The 23995-nt window shown below is 39.6% G+C and overlaps 1 protein-coding gene across 5 annotated transcripts; it reads right to left on the bottom strand.

Annotated features, from left to right (window-relative positions):
• Nucleotides 1-208: 208 nt before the first annotated feature.
• impg1b (interphotoreceptor matrix proteoglycan 1b) lies at nt 209-23995 on the bottom strand. 5 transcript variants are annotated; one of them, XM_034221936.1, is made up of 18 exons: nt 22906-23995; nt 16859-17074; nt 15636-15802; nt 15473-15501; nt 15137-15171; nt 14976-15019; nt 14737-14886; nt 12994-13052; nt 12631-12824; nt 12185-12535; nt 9669-10171; nt 9215-9304; nt 4567-4786; nt 3982-4192; nt 2098-2283; nt 1797-1980; nt 1296-1379; nt 209-826 (listed from the first exon to the last, which is right to left on the bottom strand). In XM_034221936.1, the coding sequence occupies exons 1-18, from the start codon at nt 22970-22972 to the stop codon at nt 746-748; spliced, it is 2871 nt and encodes a 956-aa protein (XP_034077827.1). In that variant the 5' UTR covers nt 22973-23995; the 3' UTR covers nt 209-745. The 5 variants fall into 5 exon arrangements, with proteins under 5 accessions (XP_034077827.1, XP_034077828.1, XP_034077829.1 ...); XM_034221937.1 differs by lacking the exon at nt 9215-9304; XM_034221938.1 differs by lacking the exon at nt 1797-1980.

Below are 23995 nucleotides of genomic sequence, written 5' to 3' on the forward strand. Positions count from 1 at the left end.
CCTTTGAATTTGAAGCAACAATTGTTAAGTAGACGTGTCCTTGACTTGCATTCAAACACTTTTTGTACTTTCCTCAAACAGAGATGGTTGACTTCATACTTTAACTCATCAATAACAACTTTTTAATTTGACACAATGAAGCTCAGACATCTTTAAGATGTCAAAAAACAGACAATTTATTTTTAATGCAAAAACATTTTTATTTGTTTGCTTTTAAATGCAAAATGTGTAAAAAAAATCCAGATCTCAAAACAGAGGTGATTAGTTGGAAGAGTTGTTTTGAGAAGGACAGACTGAAAAATACAGGTTAGCAGCCAACAGTTCTATAAACAACATGTTATAACCCAAATCAACAGCCTATACATTCATTCTGTTTTGGGGGAAACAACCAAAGTAAAGCATTAACAGTCAAATAAACAACATGTTACAGTCTAACCTTAAGATACCACCATGTGTATCAGTCTGTAAATAATAAATACCTCATTGTGAGGAAAGAACCGCCTCTGCAAAGGGTACACAGGAAATGCTCCTACCATTCAATATATAGAATAAATACGAGGTTCCACTTTAAGACAACCTAAGTCTTTCACCTTGACATCCATAGCTCTCTGTCTAACGAGACGTTTCGATCACTATGAACAATAGATTTCAATACTTATACAGAGTTACATCCCATAATACAGTTAAACAGTAGCTTCAGTCTTTGCTCACAGTGTCGGCCGCTCCTCAAACGAACACGGTGCCGTCACACTGTTTCTTCAAAGCATTCGCTATCCGAGGACTTTAACATACAGCACGTCCTGTATTCATTTGGGGGTCGCCATGTCTAGAGGAGACAAGAAGGATAATTAAATGATACAATAAATTACAGAACACTCTTATAAGTACATCTACAAGATATCTGCTTTTTATAAAATCAATCAAATATTCACTTAAACTCGAAAAAGGGGCTCTTTTCATTTGCAGGAGCACCAAGAGTTCAAACCATGGAAATCATTTGAAGGTTAATATTTGATTATTTCAACATTGATTCGGTTTATCGGTGAAGAATCAGCGATGGCTGCATGACGCACAGGAGTTTTACCTTTGTTCGAATCATAGAGCTGTAAAATATTTGATATAAAAAAGGTTATTGTAAGAAACACTTACAATTCTCCTTGAATGTCTGTAGTAAAAGGTCTCTGAGATATTTTCTTCTTAGTGGGTTTCATTACAACACACAATTTCTCCATTTAACTTTTCCAATAGGATGTTGTATCTTTAAATCAACAATCAGATGTCCCCCTTGTCCTCACCTCGTTGTGCGGTATACAGTGATGGAAGTCCACTATTTCTGAGACTAACTTTTCTGATCTTGTGGTGTAGAGTTGTCGGGGTATCTGTGGAAACAAGAGGAGACAGTATGCGTCATTAATATATGATAGAGCCAGAGGCAATGTGAACAAAGGCCTGCAAAATCACTGGTAGAGGGATCTGCAGGAGAGAAAGATCTACCACGGGAGATTAGACCTACAGCAACTACCCAGAGCTCACTGTTAAAACTATACACCACTGTTGGACTTGCATCAAAAGTCCTCAAAGTTTAGGATGGGACACCTAAAAGTTAGAGAATGTGATTGACTGTGGCAGTTCAGGGCAGTGAATATAAAGCTCTAAATGCACAAAAATAAAACGTAAGGAGGATGAGAGGAAAGAAAACAAGCCAATTTGTTGCAGAGAGTTTGTTAGAATGTATTAGTTTATATTAGTGGAGTTGAGGTTAGTAGTTTAGTTATTTGTGCACAGGAAGCGTATACCTCAATACTCAGATGTATGTTTTCAATTGAGGGAAAATGTTCTTGTTCAGACTGCTGGGATTGGGAGGAGGTAGAGCTTGAAGGGTATGGCAATGTGGACACTTGAGTTAAGACACCATCATCATTCTCAAATACTGGGTTCACCCTCAAAGTATTCTCAAAGGCATAGGGAGCAAGGCTGTGCCTACAATGTAAAGGAGATTTGGGGGGGGGGCACCAATGAGAATACAACACATCACAAAATCACTGCAAAGGTAACAAGCTGAGACTAAAGATGTTGAATAAAAAGACTTGTACTTACACCAAGGTGATAGCCTTTACGGGCCTTATACATTTCTTGTTAATGAATAGCAAAATGCCAATGATGGCACAAACAAAGCAGAGGCTTCCCACGAGGCATGTTATAATTAGCGGGGGGTCGATGGGCACCGACACCAGCTCGTCGCAGCGCTCTCCGTGGTAGTGCCAGTATTTACCTACAGGGCATCTGGAAGAGATAAGAAACGCACATAGATCAGAGAGAAGCGCCCTGTAAGCCAGTGGCGGTTCTAGACCAATTTGACTGGGGGGGCCAGTTATTTTCTGAGGGGGGCACAATAAATGTAGGACGAAAAAGAGAACTAGACAGTATGAAGTAATTGCGCATAAGAAAACAATGCAATACAGTTATTGGTATTTGTTTCAGTACACTTATTTATTTCAGATAGATCTTATAGTTATTACTGTTAGCTTCAGCTTAAGTTATAGTGCAATGTTTGCACTAACACCATATTTATATAAAAATAAAGGCAATGAACATCTCTACTTTACATAAGGGTGTCTGCACAATCTCACATTACAGAAACAAAATCCTGCGGTCTTTGGCAAACCGAGTACCAGAAAATATACATTTAAAAAAAAAAAAAAAAAAAAACTTTTCATTGTTAGGGGTGCCACAGGGAGGTCAGTGTTAGGGGGCCCTGAACCCCCCCCCCCCCCCCCCCCCCTAGAACCGCCCCTGCTGTAAGCACAACGCAACAGTATGCACATCATTATCACTCCTACCGTCTGGGAAGTAGTGCAACTTTAATAAATTCATCATGATGTAGTCCTACATTCACATAAAACTGACAACCAATTAAAACATTACAGATGTTTTCGTGATAATTCTATACTTTTAAATTCAAATGAAACTGAATGAGCCTTGATTTGCCACAACATCCTGTTTTCAACATGAATATATCAAATCTTTAGATCATCAGCTTTTACATCTAAAGCCAAGTTGTTCTTCATGTTCTTCTTGGTGAATTAAGACATCCACTATTTATAAGCTGGCTGCTTGACAGAAATAATAATTGAGGGAAACTAATGGATCCACATGATCCTCTTTACATCATTAACATGTACTCAACATGGTGAAAAGGCAATTTGTTAGAATGCAATGTTTCTCATTTCTCAGCAGTCAACTCTCCAATCTTGAACGTCTTTGAATGCACCATCAAGAAGGGTTTTTATAACACAGTCCCTGCTTGAACTGAAACGTTCTTACTTAAAGAGTAATGCAATGAAATAGTTAAATGAATGCAAAGTAATACAAAGGAATTTAAAGGTCCCTTATTATACTGTTTTTCATCAATATATTATAGGTCTCAGATATATACAAAACATGTCTCTGAAGTGTTTGGCTCCAAATACCAAACAGATCATGCATTGCAGCATCCCATAATCCCCTCTGTTTCAGCCCTGTTTCAAAAGGGCTGATTCTCTGTCTGTTACTTTAGATGAAAATAAGGAGCCACTCCCCACGCCCCTCTGCGAGATATTTGGTTAAAAAGAACACAATGGTGCTCTAGGAGGAGATTCATGTGATAAGGTGGGGGGTTACCTTGGTTGGTGATTGGCTAATGGTTACACAAGCCAAAAAATCGTTATGACATAAAGTGGGCAACATTTTATCAGCTCATTTTCAGACAGGTTTTTATATAAATGGATCAGGATAAAAAGTGAGCCAATATTTTTTCCTGAAACTTTCAGAATCTCTTTACACAGAGGGGACACATGTTGATGCAGAAAAGACATGAGAAAGTGGATTTTGCAGAATAGGTGACCTTTAAAACTTATGATATACTTTGGAAAATTGTACTTCAAAATGTAAAACTGAAGTCTTGCGATCTGTGTTTCCTTCCATTCGTCAGCATCTGTGTACCTGCAGGTGGCTCCGTGCCCTGGGATTATTTCACACAGGCCGTCGTTCAGGCAGTAGTCGGGCTGCAGAGAACAGACGCTCTGACACGGCAGGCCGTCCACGATGGAGTATCCCGGGACGCACACACACTCTGCCTCTCCGGTCCTGCGGTTCACCGTGCAGTGGGAGAAATCGTTGCAGGCCAGGAACTTACAGGGCTCTGCTTGGTCGGCTGAAACCAGCAGAGAGGAGGGGGGGAAGGGGAGAGAGGTTTAGAAGAAATAAAGTGCAGAGAGGGGGAGGCTCATTAAAATTAACGCAGTTTGTAACTCAATGAATCCGAGAAATTAAAGAGCATTTTGATGGATGTGAATGATAGTGTCTGCAAACCCAATAATGCATTTAATAAGGTTACATAGAGTCATGAAATTGTCTATTTCTACTGAGCATCACCTACAGACTGCAGAGTGAGGGAAGCGTGATGTGGACAGGAGCTCTGACCTTGTAGCATGAATAAACATCTTTTCTTTTCTCTGCCTGAGTTCTACATCCTGTAATCACACAGGACACAACAGTGATTCTACTGAATAGGTGACGACGTTTCACCTGGTTCTATTTCCAAGGAGCGACTGTCAATCTTGATGTCGAGCCGTTTGGAAGCGGCGTTGCAGAAGTCTTCGAGCACGCAGTGAACAGCTTCTGTGACGTTGTAAGGTACCGGTTTGTCCAGCTTCATCTTGCTGTTCACCACAACGCTGCCGTTCCTGAAGTTTAGAACTTCCAGTTGCTTGAATCCAGTCAAATTGGATTGCAGATAAGGCAGAAGCTGCGGGTAAGAAAGAAGAAAGCAAATTATTATCTTATTTTATTTAATCTGTTTATTGAACTATTCTCTTTACTTTTTGCAGAGGATGTACTCTATTCCTCATTTGAAAAAGAGTATAGTCTTTATGTAGTTAGTTATCAGTGGGAATATTCCTTGAAAGCAGCACTCAATCAAGATTTCATGTTACAGGGTAAAAAGGGAATTATTCTCTTAAAATTAGGAGAACAAAGTGTCCCTCTTGGATATTTAGGTTATGAAATTATGTCAGATTAATATCAGTAAAGATCTGTTTCCCCCCCAGAGAAGTTATCAACCCGTTCAGCAGAGACCACATTTACCCGTGGTTTAACTCCGACATCGACAGGACCGAGGTTGTCGTAGCACTGCTGATATTGAATTATTCAAGTCACATTTTTACAGTGTGAATGCTATGAATAGTTCATAATTAAATGTTGATGCAAGCATGAAATCCTGCCATTACTGCGCTGACTTTGTAATTAGATCTAGAACATAATTAGGGTTAGGTTTAAAGGCATTAATATACAAACATAGAAGGTGCTATTTCTAGTTGAGGAAGAGCCCGGGAACACATGATGAAAAGATGAGACACTTAAAAAGACTTGTATGCATCGCAATTTCCAAATAAATCTATAATACATGATGTTTAGTGAAGGCTTTTATCTTAAGTGACTTACAGTAACACATGCACAATACATTGTCAGGTTAAGTATCTCTGCATTATCCCACCTACACTGACTTACAAAGCTGAAGCAAAGACTTGATCTTAAATGCCAAAGAAATGTGGAAGGTTGTGGGCAAAACAGAAAAAACAAAACTGCAGTGACACAGGGTAGATGGTGCTCATTTAGAAACACTTTACTTTCGCTTGTCCGTTTCCAATAAATCAACAAACTTATTAGTATTTCAATATCTGTTATACCAAGTTAGCCTAGCTTTGCAGAATAGCAATAACATCCATTGATTTCAAATGAAATAATGATGAAGAAATACAGTTTTACAACTTATAAAACTGTTCTGATTAAATCAAGTTTATGCATCCACATTCTCACTAATCATTTAAGTTTTCCACACAGACTAAAAATATTCCAAGTCTCAAGACGTAGCTCAGATAACTGAGAAAACAAGCTCTAAAGGCTATGGACTCTGACTGATGACTGCTGATATTTAGGAGGGGAAGGAAGTCAACCAACTGAGGTAATGGACCCGCATCAATGTTCATCGATCTGAGCCGCTCTCCTTCCAGCCACTTCACGTTCACTACGGCCCAGGCCAACATCAAACAGCTGCAGTGTGAGAGCGGGAGATTACGCTGCTTTAGCTGGCCTGGCTGTGGAGTAGGAGATAAGAGGCCTTAAGGAGCTCTGCTCTGATCAGGTTACTTCACTTATCACTGGCAGACTGGGAGCTAGTTCCCTACCGCTAATAGTCTCCGAGAAAGCACACGAAGGGCCAACAGCCCAGACAAATGGACAACAGCCTGCAGTGCAAAGCCATCCATTTGTCTCAATGCAAAATGTCAGCCACTTCACATCCAGTGTAAATTAGATACCAATCTGTAGCTCTGTGGCCTTCATCACAAGGTCAAAGCAAACACAACAAACCTCAGTGCAGTGTGTATGGTGAACTGAGGAACAACACCGCAGACAGCGTCACACCAACACTTCCATCATTTTGCTCTCTGACACCATCACATGCTTCTCTGAGGTTACACCACTGTATCTACTGGTTCTTGTTTTTAAAAAACTATGATACCTCCCTTCTCTCATTTTGAGAAAAAAAAAGAAAAGTCATACAAAATATTAAGCTGCCATGAAAATGATTTACTGTGGCAAATAAAGTCATTCCAATCTCCATGTCCAATTGTATTGGTTGCTTCACAAACCAGTAGGTACAGGAGTAATGGAGGCCAAGGAAAACACTGGGAATTGCAAGCCACTGCAGGCTAATAGTCCATATATATGTATACACATATATGAGACAGTGGATGTACAGTGTCATAAATGGGGTGCAATATCCAGTAAAACATTCCATTATGTCCATTTAAATGGGCTGCAGAATATATTTATATATTATTTTACATTTCTTCTTTCACTTTCTAGCTTTTCAGTGATGTATAAACAATCTCAAGCATGTTTCTACTCTGCCTGAATAGCCCATTTAAAAGGAAGTAATACTATTCCTAACGGGAAGTGCGAATAGACAGTATACGGCAAATACTTACCAGCTCAAACGTCTGACCACATTAGTTTTGCCGGGAAGCTTAACAAGTTGATTAATGAGGAAAGCTCAAGTAACCACAGTTTGGGCAACCATTACGATTGGAGATGGAGTGTTGTTTTCATTATTGATTCAGATGTTTGCCTCTCATATGCATCTTTGTGTAATGTGCCTCTAAAAATATGTACTACCCATTGTATTCTCTAATCCAGTGCAGACATTATTTTGTTCTTCCTATACAAGACATGAAAACAAATAAGAAACTAGCTTTCTGTTCCAGGATACAAATACAAAACAAAAATGGTTCATAACATTAATCTATAAAACCATTCCGTCTTGTATAGAACTCTAACTATTTAGTGAAAATCCTTTAGATGTTCTAAAAAATAAAACCTATTATGAACCATTTTCCTTAACTAAAAAACTATCATACCACCCAGAATAAATCAGAAAACTAAGCCCACCTGTAGTAGCACACATCTCCTCAGCCCCATGGCATTGCAGAAAACACACAATCCAATTTGTATCGAGGCACTTCCTCAGTCTGAGGCCAAGGTCTTTATATAACAGATCGCTCTGCACAAGCCTAAAAATACGTCCCCTTATTTAACCTCGGGGTAGGTCTTGAAACTAAATAACAATGTCAAGTGATGCTTCATTCTTTGATGCACGCTAATAAGGTTCAGGATCCCTACCTACTTACCAGCTGCTAATGCAAATTTAAACTGTTCTTCAGAGAGAAAAAGAGCAATGTGGCCTATTTGCCAAAACAAACGGGAAGATTACAGTATTGATTCGCAATATGTGCATTCACACAAAAGCTCCAAAACAAAATGACCTCAACCGTTCTATTTTATTGCATTGTCTTGTTGCCTATAGTATTACATACAAATACTATGTCAATAACATCAAATGACCAACATGCGTACAGATGTATCTTGACTGATGTCTCACTAAGCCGATTGGAACCATTAATAGCACAATGTGTGTGCTGCTGGAACCGACCAGAATTACTCAAAGCTTCTTACCACAAGTCACAAACCTTCTACAGTCCCACATGACTAAGGCAGAAGTCTCAGGATTCAGACTACTCCTGGCTAGCCCTTTACCATGTACAAAGCAACATTTTTGCATCATTAAATGCATCAAACTGCATGATTTTCTTTGTAGCTTAAGTAAACCTATGATCACATTGCTCAGCTCCACATTAATTAATTCACTTAACAAATGTATCTTTAAGGCTTCAAAACATGCACAAACACAGTGGTCCATGTGATAGACACACAAAAACAGCAATCAGATGTAAACTCTACACATGAACACAAACATAAAGCCCAACAGCTGATATATAATGACAAGTGTGTGCTTCACACAGCAGAGAGCTTGTCTGTACAAACAAATGACATCAGTGGTATTACTTACAATGTTGTATGAGGAAATAATTAAACATTTGTGGAAACAAAGTTATTTGCTTTGTTGCCAAGAGTTAGACGAGAAGATTGATACCACTCTCACCATCACTCTGTGTCCACTAAATATGAACCTACAGACAGCAGACCGTTAGCTTAGCATAACAACTTGAAACAGGGGAAACAGCTAGCCTGACTGTGCAAATGTAACAAAATCCACCTTGTGTACAATTTGAATTTGTGATTCAACAGGGGTGTCACTGTCAACAGTATCAGAGACCAATGTGTTACTTTTGTAAAGAGTCATGCTAGCTATTTGCTTTATTTCCAGTGTTAATGCTAAGCTAACTGGCTGATGGCTCTAGCTACATATTGAATCATTAAGACTGTTAACGTATTCATCTCTTTAAAAAATCTTTGGATTTTTATAGCCCAGAACTTTTTACACTTCCTTTGCGGACACAAATCGTACAAAAAGACAAGCTAAAATATATAAAACAGAATCAAAACATTCCCTGATAAAGACAAAACGTTAGCACAACAAAATTAAGGCAAACACACAAAAGCAAGCTTTGATAACAGACATGAGTAGCTGCAGCAGAAAGGTAAAACGTCTAATGTAAGGTCAAAAGAAAAACTGAAAACTAAAGTTAACTGTTTTCAGAAAGGTGAGGTGCTCTCAGATTGTTAGATACTGCATTTTGAAAAGGTTAGATAAGAAATAGAAAAGTCATGCTCTCTCTGAGGCATTGGAAATGTAGTTCCAATATGGAAGAAATACCGGTATGGAGGCTAAAATCTTCTGTCTCCTAGGCCCAGATTTACTGTGAGCTCCAGGGTTTGGCGAGTTTCTGGACCCAGAGTGCTGTGTCTGAGTGAAACAGAATTATTTCTTTATAATGTTGCCACAATGGCTCATCTGAAAATAAATCCTCATAACAGTTTGATACAAAAAAATAATTTGTTGAAGAAAAAATATAAAACCATAAAATTACCTGTCCCTTTAATGATAAAAAAAGATTGCGCATAAGGCTCACTGCAAAGTGCATCCTTACCTTTGCAGGACAAACAGATTTAGAGTAAGCACCAATTTGGGGCTACGGTTAAATATGTAGTTCTATCTCTTAAACATAAACAAATACTTTTGACACACATTTCAGCTTGGGCTATGAAAGCAAATATGAAAACAAAGCATGCAAAACCATGATATCCAGCACAAAAGCGTGTGTACCTACCAGCTCAAGAAAGGTATGCTCCAGTGATTTATACTCTGGGGAGCTCTTGTTGAACAGGTCGTCAGAAAACATCATGTTAGTGACCCTCAAGCTAAAGAAAACCACTAACTCTTTGCCCGCGTCCACGGCGGCCATCAGAGGGGTGCTGCCTTGCCTCACGGCAGGTGATGCCGTGGATCCGTACGGGTGTTCGTCAGACTCTGAGGACAATCCACTGCCGCTCTCCTCTTCCAGAGAGTCGATCGTGTTCTCCTCCGTCCCGTTCTGACTCGACCCTACATCGTCTTGAATGTTGGAGTTCTCCGGAGGCAGGTCTCCACCAGACTCAGCCCGGTCCTCGCCACTCTCTGAAGGGGAAGGCAAATATTCCTCTTCTGTTTCTGGTTCAATGCCTTGGACAACATCCTCCTGAGATGATGGTGTTGACACTGGGACCGTAGTCTCTTCTGGTTGGAAGTCTGGAGGTGCTAAGGGATGTTCTTCAGTAACTTCTGGTTCAGATTCTTGTAAAATAAGACATCAGAAAACAAGTTTTAATTGAAGAATTAGTTGTTTTGTTTAAAAGCAACATAGAGATAGACCAGCTATTGTTGTAGTAGTTATACAAAGGTGTTAGTGTAATTTAAGCTCGACACTCATGCATCATGTTAGTTGTTTTAGCAGATAGGTAACCAGTGGCGAACCGTCAGGACCTTCAAGGTATTCAGAGAATACCCTGGAACACTCAGATAAACATTTTTAAAAAATCGATTTAATTAAATAAATAAAATGTATATAAAATGAATAAATGAGAATCGTATCCGTGTTGTTTATCTGTAATATTACAGTGTTACGTTGATTTGTTTGTCCTTCTCGGACCATACACTACGCATTTCAGTAGTTTTGTGTTAGAAAATAAAGCAACCAATCAGATCTTGTTCTGGGTCCCTGGGTAGAATATCCTTCAACCAAGGTATTCTACATCCTTGATAGAATGCCCTGGCCGTTGCACTGAATGAGAGCGTACGTTTGGACTGACAGTTTGATCAACCAATCATATATTGATTTGGAGGGGGGGGGGGTGTCTACAGAAGGTCCAGTTGTGATAGCCACGGTTCGCCACTGGTAACCACTAACTAACTATAACCATTACATCTCACTGCTTTGATGATTTGACTACAGGTTAAGGAGCTAGATTTGCTTCCAAAAGTAAGATAAAAAGATTGATACCACTCATGTTTCTGAACTAAGAATAGATCCAGGTGGCAACTAACATAGCGTAGTGCTAAGACTGGAAGCAGAAGCATGGTCATTACGCAATTGGTTGAATAAAACTGCCAGTAAATATATATTTTTTCAGGTTTTTCATGTGAGGCTTCGCTTTCTTTTTTTTCTTCAATATTTTAATGCAAAGCTTTTTAATGGCGCCACAAATCCATCAATTTGAAATGCTGCGCAGTAGATGTCTAGTGCATCATTTCATACATGAAACTCAGCTTGACACGCCTGATACATATGGTTTCTTTAGATTTGCTACTAGAAAATGAAGTTCTGCAGGTTTGAACAAAGTTTGTCCGCACAGCATGAGTTTGTAATGACTCAAGCACAAGCAGGCGGCTGCTTGTTAATGGGCTTTAATATGATGTATTGCCTCAGCAGGGAGCATCTCCATGTGCAAAACTGAACCATCGAGTCTAATTGTGCTGCCGGTTCCATTTCCTTTGAGAGGCGAGTGTTCTGTGCAGATATGATGGGAAAGGAACAAAATGGATCACTCTTTATTTGGACAGTGCTGTGCTGATATTCAGAATCCAGTTACTTTAATATGTCACTAGAAAGTGGAAAATGTGGATTTCTTGTGACACTTGTAATAATTTAAAACTAAGTTGAACATTTAATACCCAGTTAAATTAACTGTTCGTGTTGGAGCTACATAAGAGCTTACATAATGTGTGAACTTGGATAAAAAAGGAAAAGATACTTCTCATCACCCAATAAGTGTGGATCAATACTAGAAAAATCGAATAAAGCGTTGTTAAATAATGATAAAATAACATTAAGGAGGAAAGTTTAAGTTCCCTTAGTTAGACCAGTTTAGTTATTCATAACTTTATTATCTCTTTAATTTCCCATCACCAGTCAGTTACTTTCCAGATCCTTTCTATTTTCTTACTATTATCCAATCACTTTTAGATCATTCTCACCACTAAAAGAAGATTGAAATGTACTTTTACTTCTTACTTTTACTGGCATGGGGATTTGCTCGATCAGCTGTTTCAGCCTCTTGTGTTTCTAGACAATACTGCAACCTCCCTCCCCTTTCCCACCATCAGCAGAATCAGGACTAAGGTACCAGAGCATGACAGGAAAGTGTGGTTCGATCCTGAGGTACTTCCTGTTTTCTGTCAATAGATCTAATTGTAGTCTAAACCTCAATCTAAAGTTTGGCTACTCAATAAAGCTTTGAATTCTTTAATGTGTTGCTCCTGATTGAACTTAAACTTCAAAAACAACACTTAGCGTGGAATAAGCCTTACCGTCTGTCACCTGCTCCTCAGGTTCAGCCTCACCGCTGTTAACGTGCTCGGTTGGCGGCTGCTCCTCCAGATCCTCCACGGCAGACTCTTCTGTGGATTCCTCCTCTACTGCGGACATTAGAGGAGTCTCATCATCAGTGATGGCAAGAATGCTTTCTGGGAGGATGTTTGGGATGAAAGGCACGAAGGTGTGTGTTTCTGGTTTGACTGTAAAAGCTTCCAAGGCGTTTTCTATCACTGCCACAGTGGGAAAGAAACTTCGGGTGGGAGATTTGTCCTCCGTAGATGGCTTTGTGGTGTCGTCCTCAACTGGGTTCATGCCAAGCTCCGCAACTGGGTAGATTGTGGTTACTGAAAAGGATAAGTTAAAAGACTTACAGTTTTAAAATCCTGTTCTGAGCAAGATAATACATGTTTTATTCAGTTAAATGTGATATCATGCTTACCACTCTCAAAGCTGAGTGTCTCTATGTCCACTGGTAGTGATGTCTCTTGCTTCAAGGCCTTTATGATGATTTGCTTCAGTTTAGGAGCATTCGTATCCTCGTCCATGTTAAGCTCCTCAAGAACATCAGGTTCGTCGTTGAGCTCAGTTTCTCCATTGAAGACCACAGCATAACGCACCGACACATCCTCTGAGCTGCGCAACACAACAATCATGTTAGAAACTCTCATAACAGATATAGCTAACTGGAAATGGATGACTGGCAACCCAATAGTGGAGATTTTTGGTGATGTAATAGTTTATCCTGATATTGTTAGTATTTTAATGCTTCAATAAAACAAATCATCACGAAAACTACACCCACCGATATCCCAGCACACGAATCTCTTTGAATCCTGGAACATCTGCAAACACACGACGCATCTAAAAGAAAAAAGAATAACATGAACATGATAATGAAAATAACTAATGTGTTGCGTCACACTTCTCAGTATTATTGAACCTAAAAGCATGGTAGAGAGGCAGAGGCGATTATATTTAAAGATTTACTGTGCCTAAAATGCAACAAAAAAAAAAGACTTGTCAATATATGTTTTCTTTTACAGAAAATCCAAAGTGGACAGGTATGCAGACACACACTAAGGTCCTAAAAAGCAGAAAGTGAAGTGACCTGTATAAGTGTAATGGAGCTGATTAGAGAGATTGGGAACGGGTGTGTATTTGGGTGTGGAGGTCAGGTGATAGATAAAGGTGGACACACTGAAGACACAGAGGAGGAAGGGGGGGAAAGGCTCGGAAACGACAGGAAGCATTAGCGGCTGGCTTGCGGCATGTCAAAAGGGAAAGTAATGTTGATGTTAGTAGACAGCCATGATATCTTGATTTATCTATCCAGCAACAACATTTAAAATAATAAAATAATACATTTCCACCATGTTTGCAGGCTTGACATTAAAGTTTTAAGACTGAACCTGAACCCAAATGTGTTTTATTTCTTTGGTAATATTTTTTTTAAAAACACATCAAAACTGCCTTTCTTCTGTGGTTGCACTGTGTAATTCCAATTTCCAGGTCATTTAACACCAGTAGAAGAGCTGCGTTTAGAGCCTCTTTCAATGCCTTCTTAGTCAGAGATAATCTATATGATTAGATCTTACTATTTCAGGCTTGTGGTCATTTAGAAGTCTTACCTAAAGTCCTCTGGTTTGCGACCTTAAAGCTGTTAAATCAATCACGGTGAGTTTGACATTTAACAATACAAGGCCAGAGAAGCTGGCAATCACATTGAGTTCATTGTAAGGAATGTTGCATTATGAACACTGCAGTGAAAGAAGGGAAGAATAGTCACGGAGTCATTCAGATGAATTGTTTTGCTTTATTAAGAGGTTACAGATGACCAAAAAGAAACCTGTGTGTGAAAGTTTGTAATTTAAAGGGGACCTATCATGCAAAATGCACTTTTGTACATCTTTTATACATGAATATGTGTCCCCGGTGTGTCAGGGAACTCACCAAGTGTCAGAAAACACAACCCTCTCTCTTTTCCTCCATACCCAAATCTCTAAAAACGGGGCTGCAACGCATCTGATACAGACTGATACAGATTTGAAATATCTCTGACGTCAGAAACGAGGAGCTCCGCCTATATGGCCAACTCTCCACCTATCAGGAGGAGACAGCCACGGCCATTGCCGTTCGAAAGCGCTGGAGTACATATGCCAGGCCTGTAGGTGGCGCTGTAGCCTGCCACAAAAGCAGCGAAGAAGACTTCTCACGGATTCAGCCCTTGCAAAAACAGGGCTAAAAAATAGCAAATAGAGTGAAATGAGGCATGGCTAAAATGCATGATCTGTTTGGTATTTTGAAGGAAAACAAATTGCAGACATGTTTTATATAGGTATGGCCTATATATTATTCAAATATAGCATGATAGGTCCACTTTAAACCTCAGTACATCTCACTTTTCTTGCAGAGTTTCCTCACCTTCAGTAACATCTTAAAAAGCTGCTTAAACACAGCTCTGCTAGGATGTGGGTTCCTGTGTTTGTATATAAGGCAAGGAAGAGACAGTTAATATTTACTTTGGGTCTGAACACTTGGCTCTTACCTTTTCTGTGAGCTCTTGTCTGATTTCAACGTACTCCACTGCCTGGGGGTCACTGAGCAGCTTGGTGAACACCGGATCTGAGATGGTGACACTGAAATGGATAACATACTCCTCAAAGTTCTCTTTGATCATGTTGGGGTCTTCCTCGTTCTGGCAAAAAAAGAAAACGACTGTGGTTAGACAGTGTCAACTAATTTTGATAATGTTTTGATCGTTAAAACATGTGTGGGTTCACTCACGTTATCCTCAGTTGGTAGCACAATCATTGGGGGTGTCCAGGTGCCTGAGACCAAAAACAACTCATTATTTGATGGTGTTGTGAAAATGTTGAGATAGCTTCTAAGATGATAAACATATTGAAATGCTTTCATTAAACATTGTGTGTTAGGGTTCAACTCACAATCAATTCCTGACTCTGTGGTTCCAGCAAAAACTCTGAAAATAAAAACGTTTGTTACAAATGCAGTTAGACCACTTTGAATACTTGCTGTATCAAATGTGAGAGTTATTCAAGAATCCTCAAGCTTAAAACCAATTTTTTTGTTTGCCTAGTATCCCAAATGTATTTTTTCTAGCTACAGTAGGATAGCAAAAAGGTTTAGTTGGTTTGACACTTTCATTGCCTCTCCTGAAATCACACTGGAAATAATGTACCACTTTGCAATGTTAAACACATCAACTGTGAACTTATTAAAACTGTATTGAGTTCAGTCACACTTGTACACAACAAACGTACCCTTCAACTTCAGCTTGCTCGGCTACCCTCTGGAAATAAGAAAGTTACCGGTTATTCACAATCACTCTGAATGCTGATTTAAAACTGCCTCACAGTTTGAACACATTCCGGGAGAGGAGGCTGGTCAGTGAAGATATTTCAGCTGTGTTGGTGCTGCACTCACGCGGGCCACCAGGTCCAAATGCTCCTGAGAGCTGCTGAAGTTCTGGGCCAGGTCGTCCATGCAGAGGTTTTCATGCTGGCAGGTGTAGAGCCAGGCTCTGTACTCCTCTGAGTTCGGGGATCGGTCCAAGAAGATCCGAAACGCTTCCCAAATTGCTTCCTGGCAAACTAAAGAGATGTCATGTCATTTTATAGATTTTTCTTTTTGACTCCTCTCAGAAAATATTCGAGCAAACACTGGAATAAGTGCAAATATGAGACACAATCTAATAACTTAGACAAAAATATATTGTGATGACTTGAGATGGCATAACATGTATTTGCAACAAGGGCAGAAAGGATGGAAATTACAGCATGGAGATATCAAAGGATTATGGATAAATAGGATTTGTGATTGATGGCATGTCTGTATTTGGAGAGTTTGCTTTGATATATAGATTATTGTTTCCTCAGAAACATTTCACTGAGTTTCACCTTCGACACAATGTTTTTGATAAATCACAATATATATTTAACATGATATAAATGGGACGGAACAAAAAGGCAAAAATGCCTGTTTCAGTAAATGTCAAACTGTATATTTAACTCTTCGTCTGTCCATGACATTTTTACTAATATTACAATCATGAGCACAGAGAGCCCCTGGAGCTAAACTGTGTTTTATCTTCCTCTGTGGGGGAAACAAGCTCCACATTGTCCAATATCGTGATGCCTGTAGGAAATGTATTCTCTGACAAACTAATTTCTGGAACGAAGCAATTACATCCAATACAGCAAATTAATCTGCCTCATTTTAAAATCCTATGCCATAGCGGCTGTTGTGGAACAGTTCGTATTACTTTTCCATTGTAACAAGAAATGTGGCAATCTCTGCCTCTTAAATCATCTACAATTCATCTCACTTGGACAAAGAATATTTGCATATAACGTCATGATATCATGTGCTACACTATGTCCACACTATATCCATCCATTCATAAGATTTAGAGAATCATACATATTTGAGGGGATTAGATTCAGTTTTTCTATCATCCTTTGCACCACCGAAACATCAAAAGGGAACGCTATTTACCCAATTGTTTGATTAAGTGCTTTATTCTCATTTGATAGTCAATGTTTTATGAAAGGCTTATTGAATTCATATTGGATGTCCTAATTATGCATAAAGTTACATTTACTTCATTAATAAACCCTAACTTAGTATAAGCTTACACAAGAGTTTACCTCTGAGTTTGTAATAGGCCCGATGGCTGCCGATGACTGCTTTCATCGTCTCCTGCGGACACACTTTGACCCCCGTGGTGAGGAGCGGCGACCTCTTATTCCGTTGTCCATTCTGCTCCGCTCTGACATTTGTGGTGTGTCTGATCGGTCTGGAGGATTCTAGAAAGTGTCGGTACTTCACATCCCTGAGTCCCGAAAAACCGTGGTCATGTATTTCTACAAGAGAAAATGTAAGTTTAGAAAATAAATATAATCTTTACAGTATTCAGCTTGAGTTATCATACGACGTAAGTAACATAGATAGCTGGAATTAAGTTGAGGTCAAAGAAAACAATTTCTGCTAAAAAGTTAGCAATGATTGAGATTCAGACCTAAACATTTCAGATGTGTGTATCTCACACTGGACTAGGGCTGCTCGATTATGGCAAAAATCATAATCTCGATTATTTGGGTCAATAATTGATATCACGATTATTAAAAACGATTATCCATTTACTTTGAAAACATCAATTTATTGGAGAAAAAAAATGTGAACAGTATGTTTTTAACAGTTGATTACCCTGAACTTTAAGTATAACTCAACTGAAAAACAAAAACAAAAAAAGCATTAATAAAAAAATTATATATAATAATAATAATAAATATATTCGTTTTATTTAAATTACGTTGTTTTCGTAATCGTTGCAAGCCATAATCGTAATTGCGATTAAAATACGATTAATTGAGCAGCCCTACACTGGACTGTAATTTGTATTCATGTACCTTTGTTATTCGTGTTTTATTATCTTTGCTTTTAAATGAGTGTTTTTCAAATGCCATTTTATAATATGTTTCTTAATGCTCTTAATGTCTTTAATTTTTGTAAAGCACTTTGCTATATAATTAAACTTGCCTTGCCTTGCCTTGATCATGCTAGTGTGACATTTCTTGTTGGTTTTTGTGTTAATTATTATAATTAACAACTGACAGAGGGCAGCACCTAACCAAAGCACTTATTTGTTTCTTTTACAGTTGCAAATGTCAAAACATAACAATTGAATTACTTGATATGTCAATAATGTAAATTTAAAAAATGGTGCTCATCTTATTCATTAAGTTGTTATAGATTAACCATGACATGTGTTACGTTTGTCTGACAGTACAATGACAAACCTATAACACAGATAAAACAAACAATTGGAAGGAGGAGTGGGTAACAGTGTCATGCATGCGTGTCTATTAGGAACACATGCATCCCCATGATCTTACATCAGCACATGCTTTGGTCCGACATATATATGTACAACTTCCTTTATCTTTAAGGGTATATTAGATTTGTTGTGAAGTAGCCATACACTTTAGACAAGTTGCCTTTTTCTCCCTATAGATAAAGGCAAACTCAATATTATTCACGGCAACACAACGCTAAACATGTAATATCCCAAACAGGGGGGAAAAGTATGATCAACCACACAGGGAGTAACACGCATCATGTGAAAACAGCAACACACACGATTATGTCACAGTGATGTCATCAAGGGTTATCTCATAATTGGCTTGGGACTTTGAATATTGACAGGAAGCTTATCCTGTGCACTTGGTTATGTAGACGTTGGTGTAAAACGAAACACATCATCAAGTATCATTTTTTTCAAATGCTGTGATTTTATACAGTGACCCATGGCTACACCGGTTCAGTTTAGAATTGATGGGGCCTCTTTTACATACATTGTTATGGAAGTGTAAAGTTAAATCACTGAAGCTCCCTTTAAATATCTAGCTTTAAGTGTGTAACCAGGAACCAGGCATTGAACGCCAACAACCACAGAGTAGAATTAAACTTGACATACACCTAATCCAACAAGTTACTTAATAGCATCTGTCCAGCCCTCTTACTGTAAGTTAACTGCTGCTTGCTCTGCCTATAATTAGCATCTGGCTTTGCAGTGAAAGGTATATTATACACAGAGGATCCTAGAGTTTATTTTGTATACAATGGAGTGAAGACAAATCCTCTGCATGTGGGATTTTGTAACAACTAAAAAAGGTGCAATGAGTAACTTGAGGTTTCAAATTCACTGTAGTGTAAAAATGTCTGGGGCCTTTGTGACTGGAAGGTTGTCATTTTGAATGATTGGAAAGTGCAGAGATGTGTAGAGAAAGTGAATGAGTAACATTCTTCCCCCTCAGGATCAGTGGTTGAGATGCCCTTGAGCAACTTGACCCACGTTGCACTGCTGAAGCTGCTCAGTGGCTCACAGTGTCAGTGTGAGGTTGTGCTGAAAAACCTCACACATGGTGTGAATTTGCAGAAACTCATACATGAGGATTACAGTTGAAGCAGGATGTGCGTGCACAGTGAATCTCAAAGAGATTAAAATTAGTTGCAGGTGGATACCCGCAGATTTTGGGAGTCAACAAAAACATCACATCATACCAAAATATTCAAGCCATATGCAGACAGGGACAGAAATATGTCCATGTATTATAATATTGGGAGGGATGTAACCCTCTTTAATGGTCACACATGCAGAGCACACAGCTCACACAGTGAAATGTGTTCTCTGCATTTAACCCAGCGTTTCTCAAAGTATGGGGCGCGCCCCACTGGTGGGGCGCAGGGATGTGATAGGTGGGTCGCAAAAGGACGCGATGAATGGGAGATTTTTTATTTATTTTTTAAATACATGTTTTGGACCCCAGGCCAGAATCGAACCTGGGTCTTCGCGGGCGGTAGTGGACTGTTACAGCCGGAGACTCCCAACGGCAGTGGACTTTCACAGCGCCGCTGCGCCGGAGCCGCCGGGTGTTTGCGGCGGCGGATGCGGTACCGGCGCAGCGCCGCTGTGAAAGTCCACGTCCCACCTATGCCAGAGCCAGCGGCCCACCGATGGCAGCAGCCCACCAACAGCAGCGGCCCACCAGGAAAAGTCCCGAATCTCCCGATGGCCAATCAGAGCCTGCTCACACACACACAACTGAAACCAAAATCATTTACAGACATATGTAAAAATCTCTCATACACACATGTGAAACGCTCTCACACACACACACAACAGCGTTGCAGTCGGGAAGAAAAGCAATGTGGAGCAGCACCTCACCACTTCATAAGGAGTTTAACAGTGACACTTTTCGAAATCCCGTTTGTGTCCCCCCACTTTACAAATAGGCCTATGTTTATTTTATTTTTTTAACGGAAGCCGTCATCGCCACGGAGGAGCACACAGCCTCTGTGAGCGAGCGAGACAGAGTAAAGAGAGAGAGAGCGAGAGAGCTAGAGAGAGCACACCTTTTATAGATGTAAAAAATAAAGTTGGGGGGTTGTCCGGTGCCTTGCTCAAGGGCACCACGGCAGGGCCCAGGAGGTGAACTGAGACCTCTCCAAGTAGCAGTCCATACTCCATATTTAGGTCTGGTTGGGGACTTGAACCAGCGACCCTACGGCTCCCAGTCCAAGCCCCTACTGACTGAGCCACTGCCGGATTATATTACTAAAATGCTGCACACATGAGGAGGAGTGCCCTCATTTTCTGATCATCTTAGTAAAAAAGAAAACTAGCATGACCGCCCTGACAGTAAGGTCATTCCACTCCATTACACAAGCCAGTGTGTCACTCAACCATCACTAACAGTCACCCCTTGGTAAAAATCTATTTTAAAAGAAAGGTACTCATTGGGATGCCAGGTGGCAGACCTTGAATGACTTTATAAGACAATAAGCCTACATTTATTCACCCCATCTCGCAGACTCGCGGTCATTCGACCTAATTAATTGACTATTTCCTCTAAATAAGGGGACATAATAAAGGTAACTGAGAAAAGAGAGCTTTTAGCTGGAGATGGAACATTGTTGTGAAGATAAACAAAATAAGGGGTACATGCAGGCTCCAACGTTGTGTATATTTTAGACAAGTGAATAAGCTTGCTAATGCAAAGAAACACATGGGCCCTGCCACCCTTAATACACAAATAAAAATATATAGGTGTATCGTATTAGATAAGAAAATAATGGTGAACAGAGTGAATGCAAATAAAATATATATAATGAAATAAGAGTAGAATGGAGTTCTTATTTGGATAACATGCATGTATAGTGATAATACAATTACAGTAATAATGAGCTTAGTTGATCAATGATTGATTAGTTGATAGTCTGTGAACTGTAAAAGGATGATAAAGACGCTGGTTTAGGGAGGGGAGATTTTTAAGGTACATCTTTGTAAACTACTGTTTATACATTTGTTTGTTGAATCGCGATCCTATTTTGGCATAAATGCAAAATGTAGCATTCATATTCTTAGCTAAGTGCAATTGTTGTGGTTGTGGTTACATGTGGTAGGCGAGTTGTAAACAATCCCAGCATGCACTGAGGCAATACATACATTCTTGACCTTAAATGTTAGGTGTGTTCTTGCATGGTCACTGGTGTGATTTTGTTCTAAAACTGTTTCCACACTTTCATTACTGTTGGTGGCTGATGTGTGAGGTTCCCCACATGGACGAATAAACACATTCATTCAAAGTGATAACCAGAAGCAAATTCAATGACATATGACCTGGCCTAATTGGTCTTTTAAAGTTATAATCTTGGAGTAGGGTGTCGACCTTTTTCTCTCACATTTCTTAAGGTTAAATTAGTTTTGGTTATTTTTCTTTACAATTTCTTTTTTTTAAATGTCTATTTTATTTGAACGTGTTAGGCAAGATTTCAATGGTGAATTTACAATAACCTGGATGTTATTATCTATATAAAAACACCGTCATTATGAATCTAAGAATATGGGTCAATTGGGTATGAAAAATTGTAAAAATATGTAATTCAAAATAAACTATCTGGGTCATGTTAGAGTTATCTGTCAAAAGGTCTGCTCTTATACAGGTTTGTTCAAAAGGACTTGTTGCTCCGGCAATGGTCTAAGACTCATGTCAAATTGTAGGCATTTAGGTCTGGATGTGTTCTGCTGTGCTACTAGTCAATATTTGATAATAAGCATTAAAATAAGAATTGTGAAAAATTGGTAGAGCAAGAAAGGAAAAGAAATAAGCGGTGAATCACTGTTTTGCACGAAAACAAATACCTCTACAATGAACAATATTGTTTTCCACAAATCTTAATTTGGCCGAACACCAAGAACATGCAAAGAATGTGTGGGCATTGACAGTTCAGCCTGCAGCTTTGTGGGCAAAATGATCCCCCAGTTCAGTGTCAGGCAGACCCATTCACCCGGTAAATCCTCCACTTCCAAACATTTCAGCAGGTGGTCTGACATTTGCCAAATCATGTGTGTTTCCTATAATAGTCACGGCAGTAAGACAACATTTTAATGGGTATTTTTGGAAAATTTGTCAACTTGAAATCTGACTTGCACATGCAGAGACACAAGAGCCTGAGTGAGGGGAGGGAGTGTTGGAGCGGGCCTTAATGCTCAGTGCAGCCGCAAAAAGGCCTCAAAGCAGAATTACAAGCCAGAAAAGATTAGCGTCCTGCGACACTGGGAACAGAATGGCTTTTGTTTCCTTCGGGATAATGAGCTCACCCGGGCACATCACACTGAACAAGATAACCAGTGCAGAGGCAAATGTTATCACTGACGAAATGATGCTATCTTCCTCCGTTAACATCTATTATATGCCTCTGCTTGATAATTCATAGTGAATAGTCATGGCCATAAAAATGGCACGCTGGCTGCTTGACATTTAAAAAAGATAAATCATGTCATGCACAATTTTAACTGCAAAACCATGTTGCCCTTGAAGTGCATCTCAAACACTTTAACTAATTGAAAACAATAATTTGAATAGTGACTTTTCTCAATTTCAAAGTTTGGTCCTTCTTAAGAGCTGGTGTGTAAAAGGCCTTTAGACATGTATTATTGGCTAAATAGGTTATTGAATGAATTAGCTCTGTACTGGCTAAAAGTGGAGCCTTAGAGAGTTAGATTGTTGAAACTTGCATCTACTGAAACCTGTGTGAAAATAAACAAAATGTCTTTCTCCAAACACAACAAAAAGGCAATAACTAAAGGGAATTATTAACAGGAAAACAATCCTCCCTATAGGATTCTTACCTTTGATTCGACTTGCTTGGAGGGTAAACAGATACAGAGTGAGGAATATTCCTGACTTCAAAAGCATGATGCGCTTATTTATGTGGTTCTCAAGCCCGAAGTTTTCATTTGTAAAGAGACTTGTTGGAGACAACAATAAAATCCAGGGTCTCTTTATCTTGAGTCCATTAGCAGAATGTCCATCAGTCTCTTCATCTGTGCTGACAAGTTCTTCAGCTCATTAGCCCGTAGCAAAAAAAGGTTGTCCAGTCCACTCCTATCTGTGCTCCAGTTCAGTTTTTCAGCAGCAGTGAGTTCCTAGAGAACCGAGGGGGCTGCATGGGTGGATGAGCAGAGCTGCCGGGGAGGGAGGAGAGGACGGAGACGGTGAACGGATAGAATTCTGGCTCGGGAGTTTCCCTGTCAGTGTCACAACAGTGACGAGGTTAAAAAAGCAGGATGGGTTTTGCGTCTAATCCCTTTACCTTCTTCTTGCGGCTTGTAATCTCTGCTGGGCCACGTGGGGCGCCTGGCCTCATCCTGTAAGCCACCTTCTGGACCCTCATCTGTCAGATCAACAAACGTGGGGATCTGCCAACAAGCCCAGAACAGATATCCACTGCCAACAGTAGATACCTGACACCCAGATCATTTGTGTGCTTTTATCCAACTCTTAGGCCAGCAATTTCAGGTGCCAAGTGAGGTCAGGATGGCAGCTTTTGTGTTGTTAACCCAGATACATGTCAAACAATGTGCCTCATTCACTGCCAAGTGAAGGCCTGTTTTCACATTGTTAAGAGCAGTGTCAAAATGCACCCTTCCTTTCTCCTGTTGTTGGCTGTTAAAGACGAAAAGTTGAATCCTTCTCTTCTGCTATCTGCGCTATTTCCCCTGAAATAGAGCAACCATGTTGTTTTGATGCTCAATTATTCCATATTTACCCATCCACGATAGGTTGATGTTTCTTCACAGAAGAAAAAAAAGAAGCAGCTTCTCAGCCAAGACTTCTGTTTCTTAGTTCTCTTTGCAGGTTGGGATGCTGAAGCTAATGGCTGTGTGATGGAGACGGGTAGAGACAGTGGTGGCATGTGTGGCCTCTCCTGTTATGATG

The sequence above is a fragment of the Gymnodraco acuticeps genome, unplaced genomic scaffold (genome assembly GCF_902827175.1).
Source record: "Gymnodraco acuticeps unplaced genomic scaffold, fGymAcu1.1, whole genome shotgun sequence".
Lineage (NCBI taxonomy): Eukaryota > Metazoa > Chordata > Actinopteri > Perciformes > Bathydraconidae > Gymnodraco > Gymnodraco acuticeps.

Coding starts and splice junctions, on each gene's coding strand:
- impg1b (XM_034221936.1), bottom strand. CDS start 22,972: ATGCTTTTGAAGTCAGGAATATTCCTCACTCTGTATCTGTTTACCCTC. Junction 14,887..14,975: donor TGCTACCAACTGAGGATAAC/GTGAGTGAACCC, acceptor TTTTTTTGCCAG/AACGAGGAAGACCCCAACAT. Junction 2,284..3,981: donor GGGCACGGAGCCACCTGCAG/GTACACAGATGC, acceptor TATCTCTTCCAG/ATGCCCTGTAGGTAAATACT.